The sequence below is a fragment of the Platichthys flesus genome, chromosome 22 (genome assembly GCF_949316205.1).
Source record: "Platichthys flesus chromosome 22, fPlaFle2.1, whole genome shotgun sequence".
In the NCBI taxonomy this organism is placed as follows: Eukaryota; Metazoa; Chordata; class Actinopteri; order Pleuronectiformes; family Pleuronectidae; genus Platichthys; species Platichthys flesus.
Window position 1 is genome coordinate 16649050 of NC_084966.1, and position 15746 is coordinate 16664795.

Here is a 15746-nt window from a genome sequence, read left to right on the forward strand (position 1 = left end):
CGAACTTGATGTATTATATCACAAAAGGTCAACTCTGCGAAAAAAAATTTATCTACATTTTGCAGATTTTCGGTTGAGAAGCAATTGTAATGGAGGACTCTTACTTGTAAATTAATTCAGTGTAGTATTGATACACAGCACAGAAATCAGTTTCAGCATAATGCTTGAGATCTAATCAATTATTTGTTTTCAAATGTAAATACATATGTTGTCAGACATGCCAATCTCATAGTAAATTCATACTTACTTGCTGTCTTACCACGATCAATAGTTAGAGGGTGGAACCATTCTACGGTGCTGTTTTTAACCGAGTCTTTAGCTTCGGTACACCAGTTACCCTAGCGTGTTCACGGAAGCAAACTCTGTAGTTAATGTTTTTCCACAGTAAAAGCCTTGAGTAATCATATGATATGTGAATGTGTTTTAGTTACAGCGATTATTCACATTAAACAAAGCATTGAATCAACAGGAGCCCACGTATAATTCATTTATCCCTTTTCCATAAGTTAACTTGTACAGAATCCATTCACCTCTTGAATCGTCTGTGGCAATGAACTTCCGGTGATAGTGAAGCTGACTTGACACACGGGGGGCAGCTACACGACTGTAACTCTCAAGCGGAGATTTTTGTTTTGAGATCAACGCAATATATAGTAAGATGGCTTGGAAGATAAGACACGTCCGACAGAAGCTTCACCAGGAGGCAGTGAAGCTGGACCGGTCCTGCAGTCTCGAGGCGCCCAGCGACTCTGTGTTGTCTTCGAATGTCCGGGACAAACACCGCATGATGCATCCACGCCCAGAGAGCAACCGGAGGGACAATCAGGTCTGTTCTAAGATCGTTACACCTAACTGACTTTAATAGTTGTGAACAAGTGCCTAGCATGCGTCGTTAGTCAGTAAGTTACCAGCTGATGTTCCAGTTTAACGTGAACTTTGTTTTGTCGTTAGCTTTTCGAAGTAAAAGCCAGCGCCATAGTATCGCAGATTCGACATAACTATGAAAAATTAGGCTTGCAAAAGCCCACGTTAAATGCCACAGCCATACATAATTATGAACTGTTTGCAAGACACGTCAACATACACGTGTGCGCGTGTAAGCAGTCGTTTGTGAAGACTGAAGACCTGGTCGAGGCAGCCATTGCTTTAAATTTTAGGGCTGTCTATTTGAGGTGTTACGGTAGGGTGCATGGGACCATGGGACGGGAAAAAGGAGAAATAAAATAGAAAATACCGTCCCTTCTTTAAAACGTTTAATGAAGAAATAAAAAAAAAACTTAAATTGGAAACACTTGAATGACACTAATGATCCAAATGAGATATTATATGGTAAATTAATGACACACAATATTACTCGCATTGTTATGTTTGTAAAATTTGAAAAATAATCTATAATGTGACAAAATTATTCATTGATTGCTTTTTAAGATGGACTTATTCATGTTAAGGCATCCCTGGCCAATTTTGAGGTGGACATTGAAGGATTTCACTTTATTTTCATTGCACAGTACAAGTACTTTAGTCTCTGGAAGCCTGCTTGACTAACCCCAGCGTGATCAAGCCTCAGCGACAAAGGCTAGGACTTGTAAAATGGAGGGGAGAGCACTATTTTCAGGATGTCTGATCTGAGTTTGGTGTTGCATATTTTAAAGTGGAATTTATATAAATAGATATGTACAGTAAGAAGTAATTATGGACTAGTACAGTATTAACAGGTAACATTATAATATAAGAACTATGAGCAGTAAGAAATATATATGGAATAGTACAGTATTTACAGGTAATGTATGATATAAGATAGGGATGGGCATACTTAATTGACGATCGATTAATTGATCATTAACAATTTCATCGAGGAAATTATTTTTTCATCAAGAAATTCACTAATTACACATTTGACCACTGGGGGCAGTGGTCAGTTACTCACAGGCCTACTCAGTTACCTGCGACTGGCTGCGAGTTAACGTGTATTTCCATTTCCAAAGTAAACATGAAGATGTCACGGCGAAGCTTAGAGTGGGACCATTTTTAGTTAAAAAATGACTTGGTTCACTGCCAATACTGCAAAGCTATCCCCGAGACTGGGAGAGACGAGGAACCGGCGTTGTCTGACACGGACGAGGGGAGCGCAAAAACCGGAGCCGCGGCCAGGCTAGCCAAATTAGCACCGTCTTTGTTTACGATCTCGACACTGCCTGTGAGCACTTCCGGTCGGCGAAGCCGGGTTGGTAGCCTCGGTAGCTCTGACGATTTCGGAAATGAGACATGAACCATCGAAAAAGTGGGTAGAAGAACAAGACCCGATGTCCAAAAGATCCTGTTGGCTGTAGACAGTATTCGCACGACTGTTCGGAGTGAACCGACTTGAAACGAGTAGGCAGATAATAACTATTTTGCCAAATCTGGGGAGATGCTGAGCCTCGCGTTTGTGAACGCGCCGCCATCTTGATAATGTGCTTCGGAATAATGGATTTTTTACCTGTAGGAAACAATGCACTGAAATACATTTGTAAAAACACGTTGTAGGCTATATTAACACACACAATGAAAGACATTTCTATGCAATGACAAGGTCATTTCAGGATAGAATTCCATTATTGCACAACTATTTCAACTACTTATTAAAGTTTTATTTAGAAGTTGCATTGAGTGAAGATGAAGTGTATTTTCATAACTTACATATTCTAAAACCCCACAGCACCTGGCAGGCAGCCCCTTGCCGACTGGAATCTTTGCTGGCACTAAAATCACCCAAGAAGCTCTGGTACAAACCCTGAAGTTTGAGAAAACTCCAGATACACCCATACTTGGCAGAGAAGGTAAGATGTTGGACGTTCATCAGATCGATTGGATCAGTCATTCCCAAAGTGTGGGCCGGGGCCCCCTGGTGGGCCGTGAGAGGTCATTAAAAAAATGTATAAATAAAAAAAGTTAACTAACAAGGCCCTGAAACCATGTAAACTGCTGAGAAAGCAGCTAAACAACTGAACGTGATTTTTCTGTCGGAAAACACTGAAGCCCAGCATTGATGAAATGGCTGACAATGTATTGAAGCAGCCTCTCAGCAGAATACAATCATTATCCCTCCAAGGAAAAGCCTTTACAATATTTCATGTCAACGGAAAGAGAGAGTGTCTTTAGACCTAAAGTAGCATAACTAAGAGCAGGTCCAAGACAAGCCTTGACCAGGCCTAACTATAAGCTTTATCATAAAGGAAGGTTTTAAGCCTATTCTTAAATGTACAGATGGTGTCTGCTTCCCAAACTGAAAATGGGAGATGATTCCACCGGGGAGAGCTTCATAGCTAAAAGCTCTGGCTCCTACTCGACTTTAGGGAAGACAAATGCGCCTGAATTCTGGGAGTGGAGTGCTGTAGTGGGTTGATATGGTACTATCAGCTCTTTAAGGTATAATAATGCCATTTTAGTAAGGGCCTTGAAGGTGAGGAGGAGAATTTTTAATTATATTCTAGATTGAACAACTTTACTGTTTAAACTGTATTTATTTAACTATTTAACTACTACGGTTTAAACTTACATATTTATCTTCACTGGTTTAACTTCACTGGTTTGAAACACAGTGTCAGAATGTGGGGGAACTTATTATATCTCATGTTCGTGTTTTAGTCATCAAAAATTGCAGAATTAATAAATTCAGAGACGGCTGTGATGTCCCAATTTATAGAATTTAACTGAATTCTTATTATATGTTGTGTATGTACTGGGATGGTTCGGTTCTGTTGATCGATCTGTGTGATACTTAACTTAGTTCAGCACAAAATCACAGGTCTAAGCATCTACATCAGCTTGTCACTCATAATCATGGGACAAAAAATCTTTGATCGCTGAACCCTCGTTTTCTCCTCATCCTTCCACTCGGCTGCATCGATCAGGCAGCATTACGCACAGGTGTAACATCAGTATTTATTTATTTAGAGCAATCTGTCCGATTACCTCGCATCAGTGGATCCTAACCTCCACTGTGGAATATAATTTGGAAATAGAAGTTTGAAAGTGAATAGTTTTGATCTCCAGTGTGCTCTGTGCGTCTGATGGCACTGTCATGTTCACTGGAGCGATAACATGACACGCTCTGCTGTTTAATGGAATCTGAACATTATTTGCTGTTAATTGTTTTATATATATTGCAATTGAAGGTTTGTGTCGAACAGATGTGTCACACGAGGACAACTAAAGCTGTTGGTTTTAATGTCAATGATAAAGTGAATCAATAATCTGGCTTTGGTTCACCACCTGAAGTTTCACGAGAGGTGGCGTACGTACATTTCAGTCCCCGTTTCGTGCATAGGCAATGGTTATAAATGAGACCCTTGGTCTGTGAAAATTGGTGCAGAAGGTCAAGTTGCTGTTGTTTGTAGCCCTTCTTCGTTTGGAGACTGCAGCACCAGATCATCTGCAAACAGGAGGTACTTCTTTGTCCGGCTAATGCCCGCAATGCAGACGGTGCTAACACCCTCACCAGTTCATTGATGTATATGTTGAAGAGGTTCGGACTCGAGCTGATTGTTGTCTGACCCCCTGCTTTGGCGAAAAAAGCCAAAGCAGTGTGTTTTTTGCCAAACTTGACAGTGCACTGTTATTTAATTTAAGGCTTTTTTTAAGTCAATGATGCAAAAGAGTAATTCTCTTTTTTATTTTATTTTTTATTTGATTGTCGATAAGAGATCTGAGGGTGAATATATGGTCTGTTTCGAGTGATTTTATTTTGTCCTGTAGTTCTTTTAGTGTAATTTGGAAGTCTAGGGGCTTCTGATAGTCTTTTACCGTTGACTCTTATCTTTGTAGTTTATTGTGCATGTGTTGTTGCTGTTCATTTCTTTTTTATCGGGCCAAAGATATTGGAGAAGTGGTTTACCCATACATCTCCATTTTGGATGGGTAGGTTCTCATGTTTATTTAGTTGAGTGTTCCAATTTTCCCAGAACTGGTTTGTTTTTATGGATTCCCCAATGGCATGTAGCTGGTTACACACTTATTGGTTCTTTTTTATCCTTTATGTATATCATTTGTCATTGTTATCAGTTTTTCTGGTGCTTCTTTTTGAGGCCTTTAGGCAGTTGTGTATAAAGTATTTGAAAGCCATACTTGAGTAAAAGTACAGATATCTTAGCTGAAAGTGACTCTGGTAAAAGTCACCCGTAAGAAAATGACTTGAGTAAAAGTCTTAAAGTAGCTCATATTAAATGTACTTAAGTATCAAAAGTATTTGGTATAACCCGTCATTGACTGGCGGATTTGTCCGCCAGAAAAAGGCTACGAGGAGCCGCAGTGGCTATGTAAATAAATAATCGACGAAGAAGAAAAAAGGTGTCTCTAAGGTCGTCTTCGACAAAACACTTTATTCCGCATAGTGTTCTGGCGGGGAATTGCTTTTTGACACGCGCAACGGTTTGACAAGCATGAATGACAAAGAGTCCTGCGACACAGCTGCGTGAAAAGCAACCGACAAAAGTTGCAGAAGCATGTGCCGGCCTTGATTAAGTCCCTGCCCTTTCTACACACATCCCTACTCCCCATTGGATGGTTTAGGTCCTCGGATCGGCCCTGCCAGAATCAGTCACGGTCCTGGTTGAGCGCCGAGAAGACGATCAAACTTGACTATCTATAGGAAGTAAAACCCATAACAAAGTTTCTTATGGTGAGCCTGCGGAGGGATCATTACCGGTACAGACCGCTCGACCCCGGTTAACCACGGCAACCCGACCAACCTCCAGACTCTAAGGGTCTTGTGCTGCTCCCAACGGCAAACACGCCACCGTACCCGCACTTCTCCCGAGGCAGCGGGCACGCGATTGAGAGAGTTGCGCCGTGCGTAGAGGCGCATGTTGCGCCAACCTCTGCTACTCAAGTAACGAGCTAGTTTTGAGAATATAAGAAGTAAAAGTACAGAAGTTTGTGTTTGAATGTAGGTAGTAAAAGTAGAAAGTCGTCAGGAAATTAAATACTCAAATAAAGTACAGATGTGAAAAATCGATTTAAGTACAGTAACAAAGTATTTTTACTTTGTTGCTTCCCACCACTGCCTTTAGGTTTGATAGAGAAGCTCAATAGTCAAATATATCATTCAGGTTTTAAGGATAGCTACAGCCCTAGTATGGACAGAGTTTACTTCTGATACAGACAATGATTAATGGATCGATAATTTAAATGTGGTATCATTAAAACATCTGTCATTGACCATACTGAAACAAAACCTGTCATACAGGTTTCAGGTCATAAACATTTCAAGTTATGGAGTCTTAGACAGGTTATCACAAAGTTACTCTTCAACTATAAAATAGGTTTCAACCACACTATTTGCAATACACCTGCAAATATAAATGTTAACTCTTCAATCATGTACAATTCATATGAAGCTGTTATCCCACTGAAAAAGGGACTAGTTGGGTGCTATTTTATTAGCCTTCATCCCAGTTAACAGGGAAAAAACGGGTTATCTATAGTGTTCTTCAGTTTTGTTTTCTCTAAACATCTTGAGTCAAATCAGTAATCTGCTCTGGGATTGTTCCTTGGGACAAACACACTTCCATGCAGCAGCAACACAGCCCTGTCACATATTCTCCTTTGAAATTAGATTTAGCCTCTAGTTTGCACACCATTGACAGTGTCTTGTGAAAGCTCTTTTTAGGGCATCTAAATGCTACCAAAGATTGTTAACTTTAACCAAGAGCATTTGTACTAATAACTCGTACAGTTCCGCTGCATCTTTCCACCTTTCTTCAGCTTATAGTATGTATGTATCTCATTGAAAATTAAACACTTTATCCGTCTTGTTTTTTTTTTACAATTGCCATGATGCTTATCATCTTGTCATTGTCACTTTCACAGGTCCTGACAGAACCCTGATAGGGCGTCAGCCAGCCAAGAAAGACAAGAGGAATGGGAGAAGGGAGAAGTGGCTGAACAGTAAGTTCTTATCAACACTCAGTACTTCAGGAGGACTATATTAGGCCTGAGCACCAACCGTGTGAAGGCCCTATTGAAAATAGTCCGGGTTTTAGGGCCTGAGCACTAAATCATCTAATTATGATAAATTAACCTTTGGTGTCTTAGATGCTACAAAGGTGAAATAATTTAAATATCTGAAGAGTAATAACAGTGTTTTTGACCTGAACAGATCTATTGTATGTTTGCAGTGGTAGTCTTTGTTATGTTGGTATATGGAAACTGTACATTTTCGTCTGCGTCAAATTTCAACAAGTCGCCATGACACACGGAATTTCTGTTACTTCAGTGTACATGGTTCAATCTCCCTGAAAGCTGAATGAATTAAATCTTTGGCTTCAAGGCAGAGACAAGCACCTTCCACACCGGGCTGGCAAGATCAGTGCATTCACACGAAAGCTTGGTGTGGAGAGAGAGTATCCACTCCTAGGACAGAGGGCTGTGAGGATTCTGCATCCATATGCAACGTCCTCTCTCTTTTAGATGGGCTTTTCTGCTGTTGTCTCACTGAAAACAAAGTACAACAAAGGCTCAACATTAAACATGACTTAAGATCGACTTTATCAAGCCTACAGCCCTGTTTTGAGAAGATGAGCAGTGCAAAACATTCTCATTGCAGCCACTAATGCAGTGATAACACTTGAGTTCTCACAAAGTATAAGTAAGCAAGTTATCTTTTTGGATACAGATTAAACTTTATTAACTTGATTGTACAAAGTGATTGTAAACTTATTCTGACCTTTTTCTGACATTCAAAATGCCTTTTACTCTCAGAGATCTGCTCCATCAAACAGGCCCAAGAGGAGCAGGCAGCCAAGGCCCACAGACAGGCCATGCCTGTGGTTGGAGACCTGAGACCGCTGGCAGATGCCCTACCAGACCTCTGTCCATTTAATGGCCCAACTACTGCCACAATCTCCACTGCTCGTCGCATGAGCAGAAAAAACAAAATGTGAGTGTTTAAGCAATTTTTAGACTTTAACTTTGAACGGTAATCTTTAAAACAGCAGCACATACCGCTTTTACGGAAAAGGTGTTCCATCTCAATCAATCAATAAAATTGTATTTGTATAGCCCATATTCACAAATTACAATTCATCTCATAGGGCTTTAACAGGGTGTGACATCCTCTGTCCTTAACCCTCCGCAAGAGTAAGGAAAAACCACTAAAAACCCTTTAACAGGGTAAAAATACGTAGAAACCTCAGGGGGAGCCACTTCAATCAGGAGAGACTTGATTTCCAATTAAATTATTTATTTTCTTTTTACACGCACAGAAATGAGAATGTTAACAGTCTTTGGCATTTTAGACCCCTGTGAGATGTCATCAGGATTTAGAAGGGGGTGTAGCAGAGCACTGAACAGGAATATCCCCCGGGGTCTAGACACTGGTGGTGGTTTATCTTCTAATGTAAGTTTGGAAGGCAAATCTAATGCTCGTAGTCCTATTGAACTTGCTAGTGTGGCATCCTCTGCCCTCAACCCTCACAAGGGTAAGGAAAAACTACAAAAACCTTGACAGGAAAAAAGTAGAACCTCAGGAAGAGACGCATGCAAGGGATCCCTCTTCCAGGATGGACAGAAGTGCAATGAATGCCACTAGTAATCGTATCTTGATAGGCAGTTTTGAGTATTCTTTGTCCGCGTTCAGCTGCCACCATGATTTGGCGCTGCTATGATCCTTGATCCGTTGGCATAATCCGCGATCCGTTGAGGTCGGGGTCCGGATGAGGTGAATGTCCTTCGAGCCGGGAGGAGAATGGGGTGGAGGAGGAGTTTCGTGAGATGCTGAATGATGGCAGGCTGAGGGAGAGAGGAAAGGGACTTTTAAAGTTTGACAGCTGCTAAATGACTGGTTGACAGAACCGCGCCCGACCTGATTGGATGATAATGCACACCCCCAATCAGCTGATCACTAGGCAGGTTAAGTCCTCCTTTGGGCGTTCCTATGTATAGGAACGCCCCTGATCAGCTGATCGTCTGCAGGTTAAGTCCACCTGACTGAACTTACGCTAGCTTCATATGTGAGGGATCACTCTCCCAGGACGGACAGAAGTGCAATAAAACATGCCACGTGCAGGAAAACATCATCAAGATTAAAGTCTTCAAGATTAAAGATTAAAGTATCTAGCAGCATTTGATGAGGGTCAGCATCCCGAAGGACAACCCCAACATGACATGCCAAGCAGTCCCGCTGCAATCACATTCTATGGTCAGCAACCAGCAGTTGCTAAATATAACGTTACAAAAATAACTTTATTTTGGTAAAGGAAACATGGTTGAGACAAAAATTGGATTTCAGAATAGTTGGCTATGCTACTGTTAGATTTGAAACAAGGGAGGGATTAGGGGGTTGATGTGATACATTTATAAGGGAAGATGTGTCATTTAGGGAGATAAGTGTAGGAAATAAGCAAGAATATATTACAGTAGAGATATGGACAATTGAGGGAGAGTTTGTTATTAATTATTACAATCATTGTAGGAATCTAGAGTTATGGGAATTTCAATGTCTTTTTTGAAGTTTATTCTACATCTACAGATGGGCATCACCGTACAAAACCATGGCATAGATTTCATTTCTCAGGGAAACATTTGCTCATCTTTCTAAACATCAGAGTAGTTCCTCATGTCAATCATTGCCCTAATATTAAAATTTCTATGATAATAAGCTAACACAAATGAAAGGGCTGGATGGTAGTAGTGTGTTGGTATGTGGGGACTTTATGGCTCATAGCATATGGTGGAGAGGGTTAAGAACAGATGCTTATGGGGAGATTATTGAAGACCTGCTAGAAGGAAAATGCCGTGGTCCTTTCATTATCTTCCCTTTACCCCCAGAGTTAAAGTTGGGCTAAAAACAAGGTGTACATGAGGCTTTTCTTATCCGACTTTGAATGTCTTGGCTTAGGGAGACTCGGTTGTTCCTTTGAGGACAAAACACACTAAAACACTTCCAGAGCCATTGCTAAAAAACTCTACCCGCGGTCCAAGACGAGCAAGTTGGCAAGCAGAGGGAAGGTTGAAAAAGGACAAACTTAGAGTATCATATGAAATCTTGCACAGCCATCTATCTGATTACCAGAAAGCGGTACAATCAGCAAAAACTAATTTTATATCTAACCTGGTCTCAAATTATTATCACACGCCTCAGGTTCTTTATAATATTTGTAATAAACCCAGAAAATCAAACTCCAATTCTGCCTACACCTGTCTTCTGCGATTCCTTTCTTAATTTTTTTGTGTTCAAAATGTTGCTCCTTAGATCATCCTCAACTGTCCACTGACCATCAACCCCCTACCCCTCCCATGCTCCATGCTGTCTTTGGCCAATTTGAGCCCATATCAATAACCTTCCTATGCTAGGTGGTTCACCATTTGCAACCAACAAATTGCCCTTCTGACAGCTTCTTAAGGAAGTCTTTGACACTGTTGGTCCATGTATTATGTCATTGATTAACACCTGCCTTTAAACATGCTGTTGTACAGCCTTTGGTAAAGAAAGACAACCTTGATCCCTGTGTTCTCTCTAATTTCAGGCCCATTTCTAAACTGCCCATCCTGTCCAAAATCCTAGAGAAAGTAGTTCTCACCCAGTTGCAGGCATTTCTCATCAACAATAATGTGTATGAAAAGTTCCAGTCAAGTTTTAAACCACATCACAGTCAGGAAACAGCTCTTTTAAGAATTTCATAACGATACGATTTTAACTGTTGATTCAGGAGATTTTGCTATCCTAGTGCTACTAGACCTGACGGCCGCTTTTGACACGGTCGATCACATAATCCTAATGTCACGTCTAGAAAACTTCGTAGGAATTAAAGTTACAGTACTCAAGTGGTTTAAGTCTGACTTAACAGATAGAAGTTTTTCATTCCACCTCGATGCCTCTGTACCTGTACTCTGTGTAATGAAAATAAAATTGAATCCAATCCAAAAAGGCCCCACTTACATGCGGGGTACCTCAAGGATCCGTTCTAGGCCCTGTCCTTTTCTCTCTATATATGCTGCCCCTAGCATCAATCTTTGAAAAACATAATGTCTCCTTACACTGCTTTGCTGACGACATTCAAATATACTTGCCCCTGAACCACGAAACCAAGTCATCACTGAAACCTCTCCTAGAGTACTTCAATGACGTTAAATCATGGATGGATTCAAACTTCCTCATATTAAACAACAATAAGACTGAGGTTATCATTATTGGAAAATCAGAACTGCAAGATGTGGACAAACTTGGGCCGCTGGCTTCTTATACTCGCTCAACTGTAAAGAGTCTTGTTGTTCTTTTTGACAGGGCTTTTAATTTTGATAAGCAAATCTCCTCAGTAGTCAGAGGTAGCTTTTTTCAACTGCGACAAATTGCAAAGGTAAAAGCCTACCTACCACAAAAGGACCTAGAGAGAATTATACATGCATTCTTAACCTCCCGTCTGGATTAGTGTAATTCCCTGTATGTAGGCTTAGACAAATCATCCATTAAAAGCCTGCAGCTAGTCCAAAATACTGCGCGCCTGCTGACTAGGACAAAAAAGAGAGACCATATGACACCCAAGTTGCGCATCCTATACTACACTGACGAATCTGTCACAGATTTGTTTTTAAAATCTTACTTTTAACTTTTAAATCTCTTAACAGGGGGCTTTGGCTGAGGGGTAGAGTGGCCATCCTCCAACCTGAAGGTCTGCAGTTTGGTCCCCAGTTTTCCCCATCTGCATGCCGAAGTGTCCTTGGGCAAGATGCTGAACCTCTAATTGCCCTTCATAGAACAGCAAAAGTCCTGCCAATAGATGCACTGTATGAATGTGTGTGTGTGAATGGGTGAATGTCAAACTATACTGTAAATCGCTTTGAGTGGCCATCAAGACTAGAAAAGAGCTATATAAATACAAAAAAAAAAAACATTAACAGATTGGCACCGTCTTATTGATCAGAACTGTTAATTATGCACAGTCCACTTAGGGAACTGAGATCATCCACTCGACTGCTCCTCGACAAACCTCAGACAAGACTAGTAACAAGAGGAGATTGCGTATTTTGTTTTATTATTTTTAGTTTACATTAATAATTGTATTTTATTTGTATTACTTGAACTGTAATGTTTTACGTTTTTACTTTCCTTTGGTTGTACTACTCCAACTGTAAAGCACTTTGGTCAACCAAGTTGTTTTTAATTGTGCTATATAAATAAAATGGCCATTCACATTGACATCGCTAAACTGGCTTCCGGTTAAATCTAGAATAGAATACAAAATTCTCCTCCTCACCTTCAAGGCCCTTAATAATATGGCACCATTATACCTGGCATTTGGTAGTGGTGGTGGACCATGATTGAGGTTGCAGCTGATGGTGGATACTGATGGCGGCAGTGGACAATGACTATGGACTAAAGTGGCATCCGATCGTGATTGTGGATCCTGATCATGGCTGCTGACCATAGACTATGATTACAACAAGACTGCTTGATACACACTATTTTCTCCTCAGATACACAACCATTACTCACAATAATCCATCAATTCATTGACCTTCCATTATGCTACAAAGAGTTTATTCTAATCAATACTGCAAATAATGTTCTCCATTACACGTGGTATCTATTGCACTTCTGTCCATCCTCGGAGAGGGATCTTTCACATGTGACTCTCTCTGAGGGTTCGAAGTTATTTTTACTTTGTTAAAAGTGTTGTTTTGTAGTTTTTAGTACGACAAATTTTGATTTGTGAATATGGGTTATTTAACCAGTTTGCAGTCTTCAATGCAAATGTTGGAAATATCTGTGTGATGTCAGATTCCATGTATTAGTATTCTTTGTTATCATTTTCCTGTTTGTTGTCCCCTGTCTCGTCAGGCCAGTGAAGAGACCTGAGCCAACAGATTTCAGTCAGATGAAACAGTCACAGAAACGTAAACTCCTGTAAGCAGGTTTTTCCTTCTTTCTTTTTTTTTGACTCTGTGGTTCATTCAAAATTCCTACACATTTAGCAGTGAATTTCCAAACGTCTTAACAGTGTTATGTTTTGTTATTATCACAGAGAAACCGAGAGCAGCCGCTTCAGTGATGTTATAAAGACCCTCTGTGGAAACATGAACCCTCTGGCTGATATTGGTGAGCAGTTGAGGAAGAGGATGAGACAGGAGGAAGAGCACAATCCCAGCTAACAGCAGCAACAGCAAATGTTAAACTGGGAGAGATCAAGCACTTCTACTGACTCAAATTAAATCCCAACAGGTTTTTTACTTTTTCTGGGAAACTCGACCCTGCCCACTTTGGTTAAAAAGGAGGAAGAACCTGAGAACTGGTACTCTCATCAGTAACACGTCAGATGATGACAGGTCCCATATAAAGATGCAAAAATGGTTGGCAAATGTCAAAATGATGGCTAATGCACATTTTATCGCAATAATAAAATGTTCAATTCATTTATCGCTCATTTGATGTGTATTCTCTACATCATCCTTTACAGCACTGATTTAGGTGCCCAAGAAAGTCACAACCTGAATTCTGATGGGCAGCAAATGGCAAACAGATGTGATGGAAGTTCATCTTGAGATTTGAAATAATGAAATTCTCAGACTGGAGGTGCTTTTGAGTCTTTATAATAATAAGCTCTGCAGAGTTTATACAACAAGCACGGCTGCAAGTTAAATAAAGCAAGAACTTATACAAAGAGCAGTTCACAAAACGATATGAAAAAAAGAAGACATGCCAGAACTAATACAAAGAGGTGCTTTATTAATTGTAATATGACTTAGATATGAAATCCTCCTCTGTGTCTATTTGCTGTGTTCGTCCGCTGTAGCAAACTCCCTGTTTGCCAAGGCCACAGAAGTGAGGATCCTGGTCAGGGGATTTCTTCAACCTTATCCAGTGGTCAGTGGAATTTTCCAGTGAGAATTCCACTGACCAGTGAGCCACAATTTGAATGAAATTATTGTTATCAGTTTTGAGTTTGTCAGTGAGCTGAACATCTACATCATGGGTGATTGTGGCCGATTTTCTAACCAGAAAGGTTGACCTATCAATCACAGTCTTCCACATCCGGCATGTCAAAGTGTCCTCAAGCAAGATACTCAATTCGTGAATAGCATCTACTGTTAAGCATTTTGATTGGTCATCAAGATTTGAAAAGTGCTATATGCAAAAATATTTCAGCCACTTGAAAATATATGCCACATAGTATAAATTCCCCATTCCCTATATTTAATAGTCAAATTTCTAAAATTCTTGTGTAATGTAAAAATGTATCAGAAATGATACATTTTGATAAAAAAGTTGAATGCTTGAATTGTTGAATCTCATCCTAGTACATTATAATTGCAGAAAGCCTCACAATAGACCCTCAATATGTCTTGGTTGTCATATATGATTGTGAGTAATGCGGTCAAGACTAACATTTTATAATAAAATCTATAAATATAATTTTAACAATTTTGGTGATATTTGTCATCATTGTTTTGAAATTTTGAGCCATATTATTTGAAAAGTATTATCCATTACTTGTACACTAAAAGTTAGGGGAACACGTAAATCACCCATCAGATCTCTCAAATGTTCCAGAGTGTCATCAGAGGAGAGCAGAAGAAGAAGCAGAGGTAGTGAACCAGGGGTGTTTCAAAATTTGACCAAGTGTTATCCATTACTTGTACACTAAAAGTTAGGGGAACACGTAAATCACCCATCAGATCTCTCAAATGTTCCAGAGTGTCATCAGAGGAGAGCAGAAGAAGAAGCAGAGGTAGTGAACCAGGGGTGTTTCAAAATTTGACCAAGTGTCAATTCAGTGAAATGTGTAACAGGGAGTACCAGGGGCACGAGGGTCTTTAACTCACGCCCATGGGTGAGCACTCAGTTTTCGGCCACGCAGATTTCATGAAAATGAATTAAATGACTGTAGAACTTTGTCCAATACCATCGCATGGGGCATCTGAGCAGGGAACACTATGTTCATTACAATACACAAATTTAATTAAAACAGGGTATCAAGGAATTAGTGAGGCTGCTCCTTTGCGATGTATAGGTTTCACCCCCCTTTACAGAACACGCTCCGCATGATTACAGAAACCAAGTTTTCGACAACACTCAATGGGAAAAGTGCAATGGGAAACACCCGGGTGAAGGGAGAGGGAGAGTGTGTCTGTGTGTGTGTGTGTGTGTGTGTCTCACTCTCTCAAATGTTCCAGAGTGGCATCAGAGGAGAAGCAAAGGCAGTGAACCAGGGGTGTTTTGAAATCTGACCAAGTGTCAATTCATTGAAATGTGACTAAAGCCTGAAACATGCTTCTGCGTTTTCACGGGCCCGTAAGCGCAAGAGCCCTTCCGGGTCCCTTACGTGCTTATGTATCCCTCCTTACGTGCTGACGGGTGTCGACCCCCTTTTCTAAAATTTACGGCAAAGCTCCACAAGCTCACTCAGCCCGCAAGGCTGTGATTGGTCTGCTCTACATCCCTTCTGGAGCTACATTTCCGGTTTCATGCCCCATAATACCGGCAGAAATCACGGAAGATTTAGAAGAACGAATATGGACCAAATAGAAGAGCACTTGGCAGAAGATATCCGATAGTATGATCACTTGTATAACCTGTCACTGACTGGCGGATTTGTCCGCCAGAAAAAGGCTACGAGGAGCCGCAGTGGCTATGTTAATAAACAATCGACGAAAAAGAAAGAAGGCGTCTCTAAGGTCGTCTCGACAAAAAGCATTACTCCGCCTAGTGTTCTGGCGCGGAATTGCTTTGTAAGACGCGCAACGGTTGGGGAAGCATGAATGAAAACGAG

The 15746-nt window shown here is 40.5% G+C and overlaps 1 protein-coding gene across 3 annotated transcripts; it reads left to right on the forward strand.

Annotated features, from left to right (window-relative positions):
* Positions 1 to 493: 493 nt before the first annotated feature.
* Positions 494 to 14549, forward strand: slx9 (SLX9 ribosome biogenesis factor). Of its 3 annotated transcripts, XM_062380937.1 has the most exons (8): positions 494 to 826; positions 2699 to 2819; positions 6850 to 6927; positions 7741 to 7918; positions 12818 to 12883; positions 13002 to 13075; positions 13199 to 13326; positions 13434 to 14549. In XM_062380937.1, the coding sequence occupies exons 1-7, from the start codon at positions 659 to 661 to the stop codon at positions 13282 to 13284; spliced, it is 771 nt and encodes a 256-aa protein (XP_062236921.1). In that variant the 5' UTR covers positions 494 to 658; the 3' UTR covers positions 13285 to 13326; positions 13434 to 14549. The 3 variants fall into 3 exon arrangements, with proteins under 3 accessions (XP_062236921.1, XP_062236920.1, XP_062236922.1); XM_062380936.1 differs by lacking the exon at positions 13434 to 14549 and having other exon boundaries at positions 495 to 826; positions 13199 to 13389; XM_062380938.1 differs by lacking the exon at positions 13434 to 14549 and having other exon boundaries at positions 508 to 826; positions 13002 to 13389.
* Positions 14550 to 15746: the final 1197 nt, after the last annotated feature.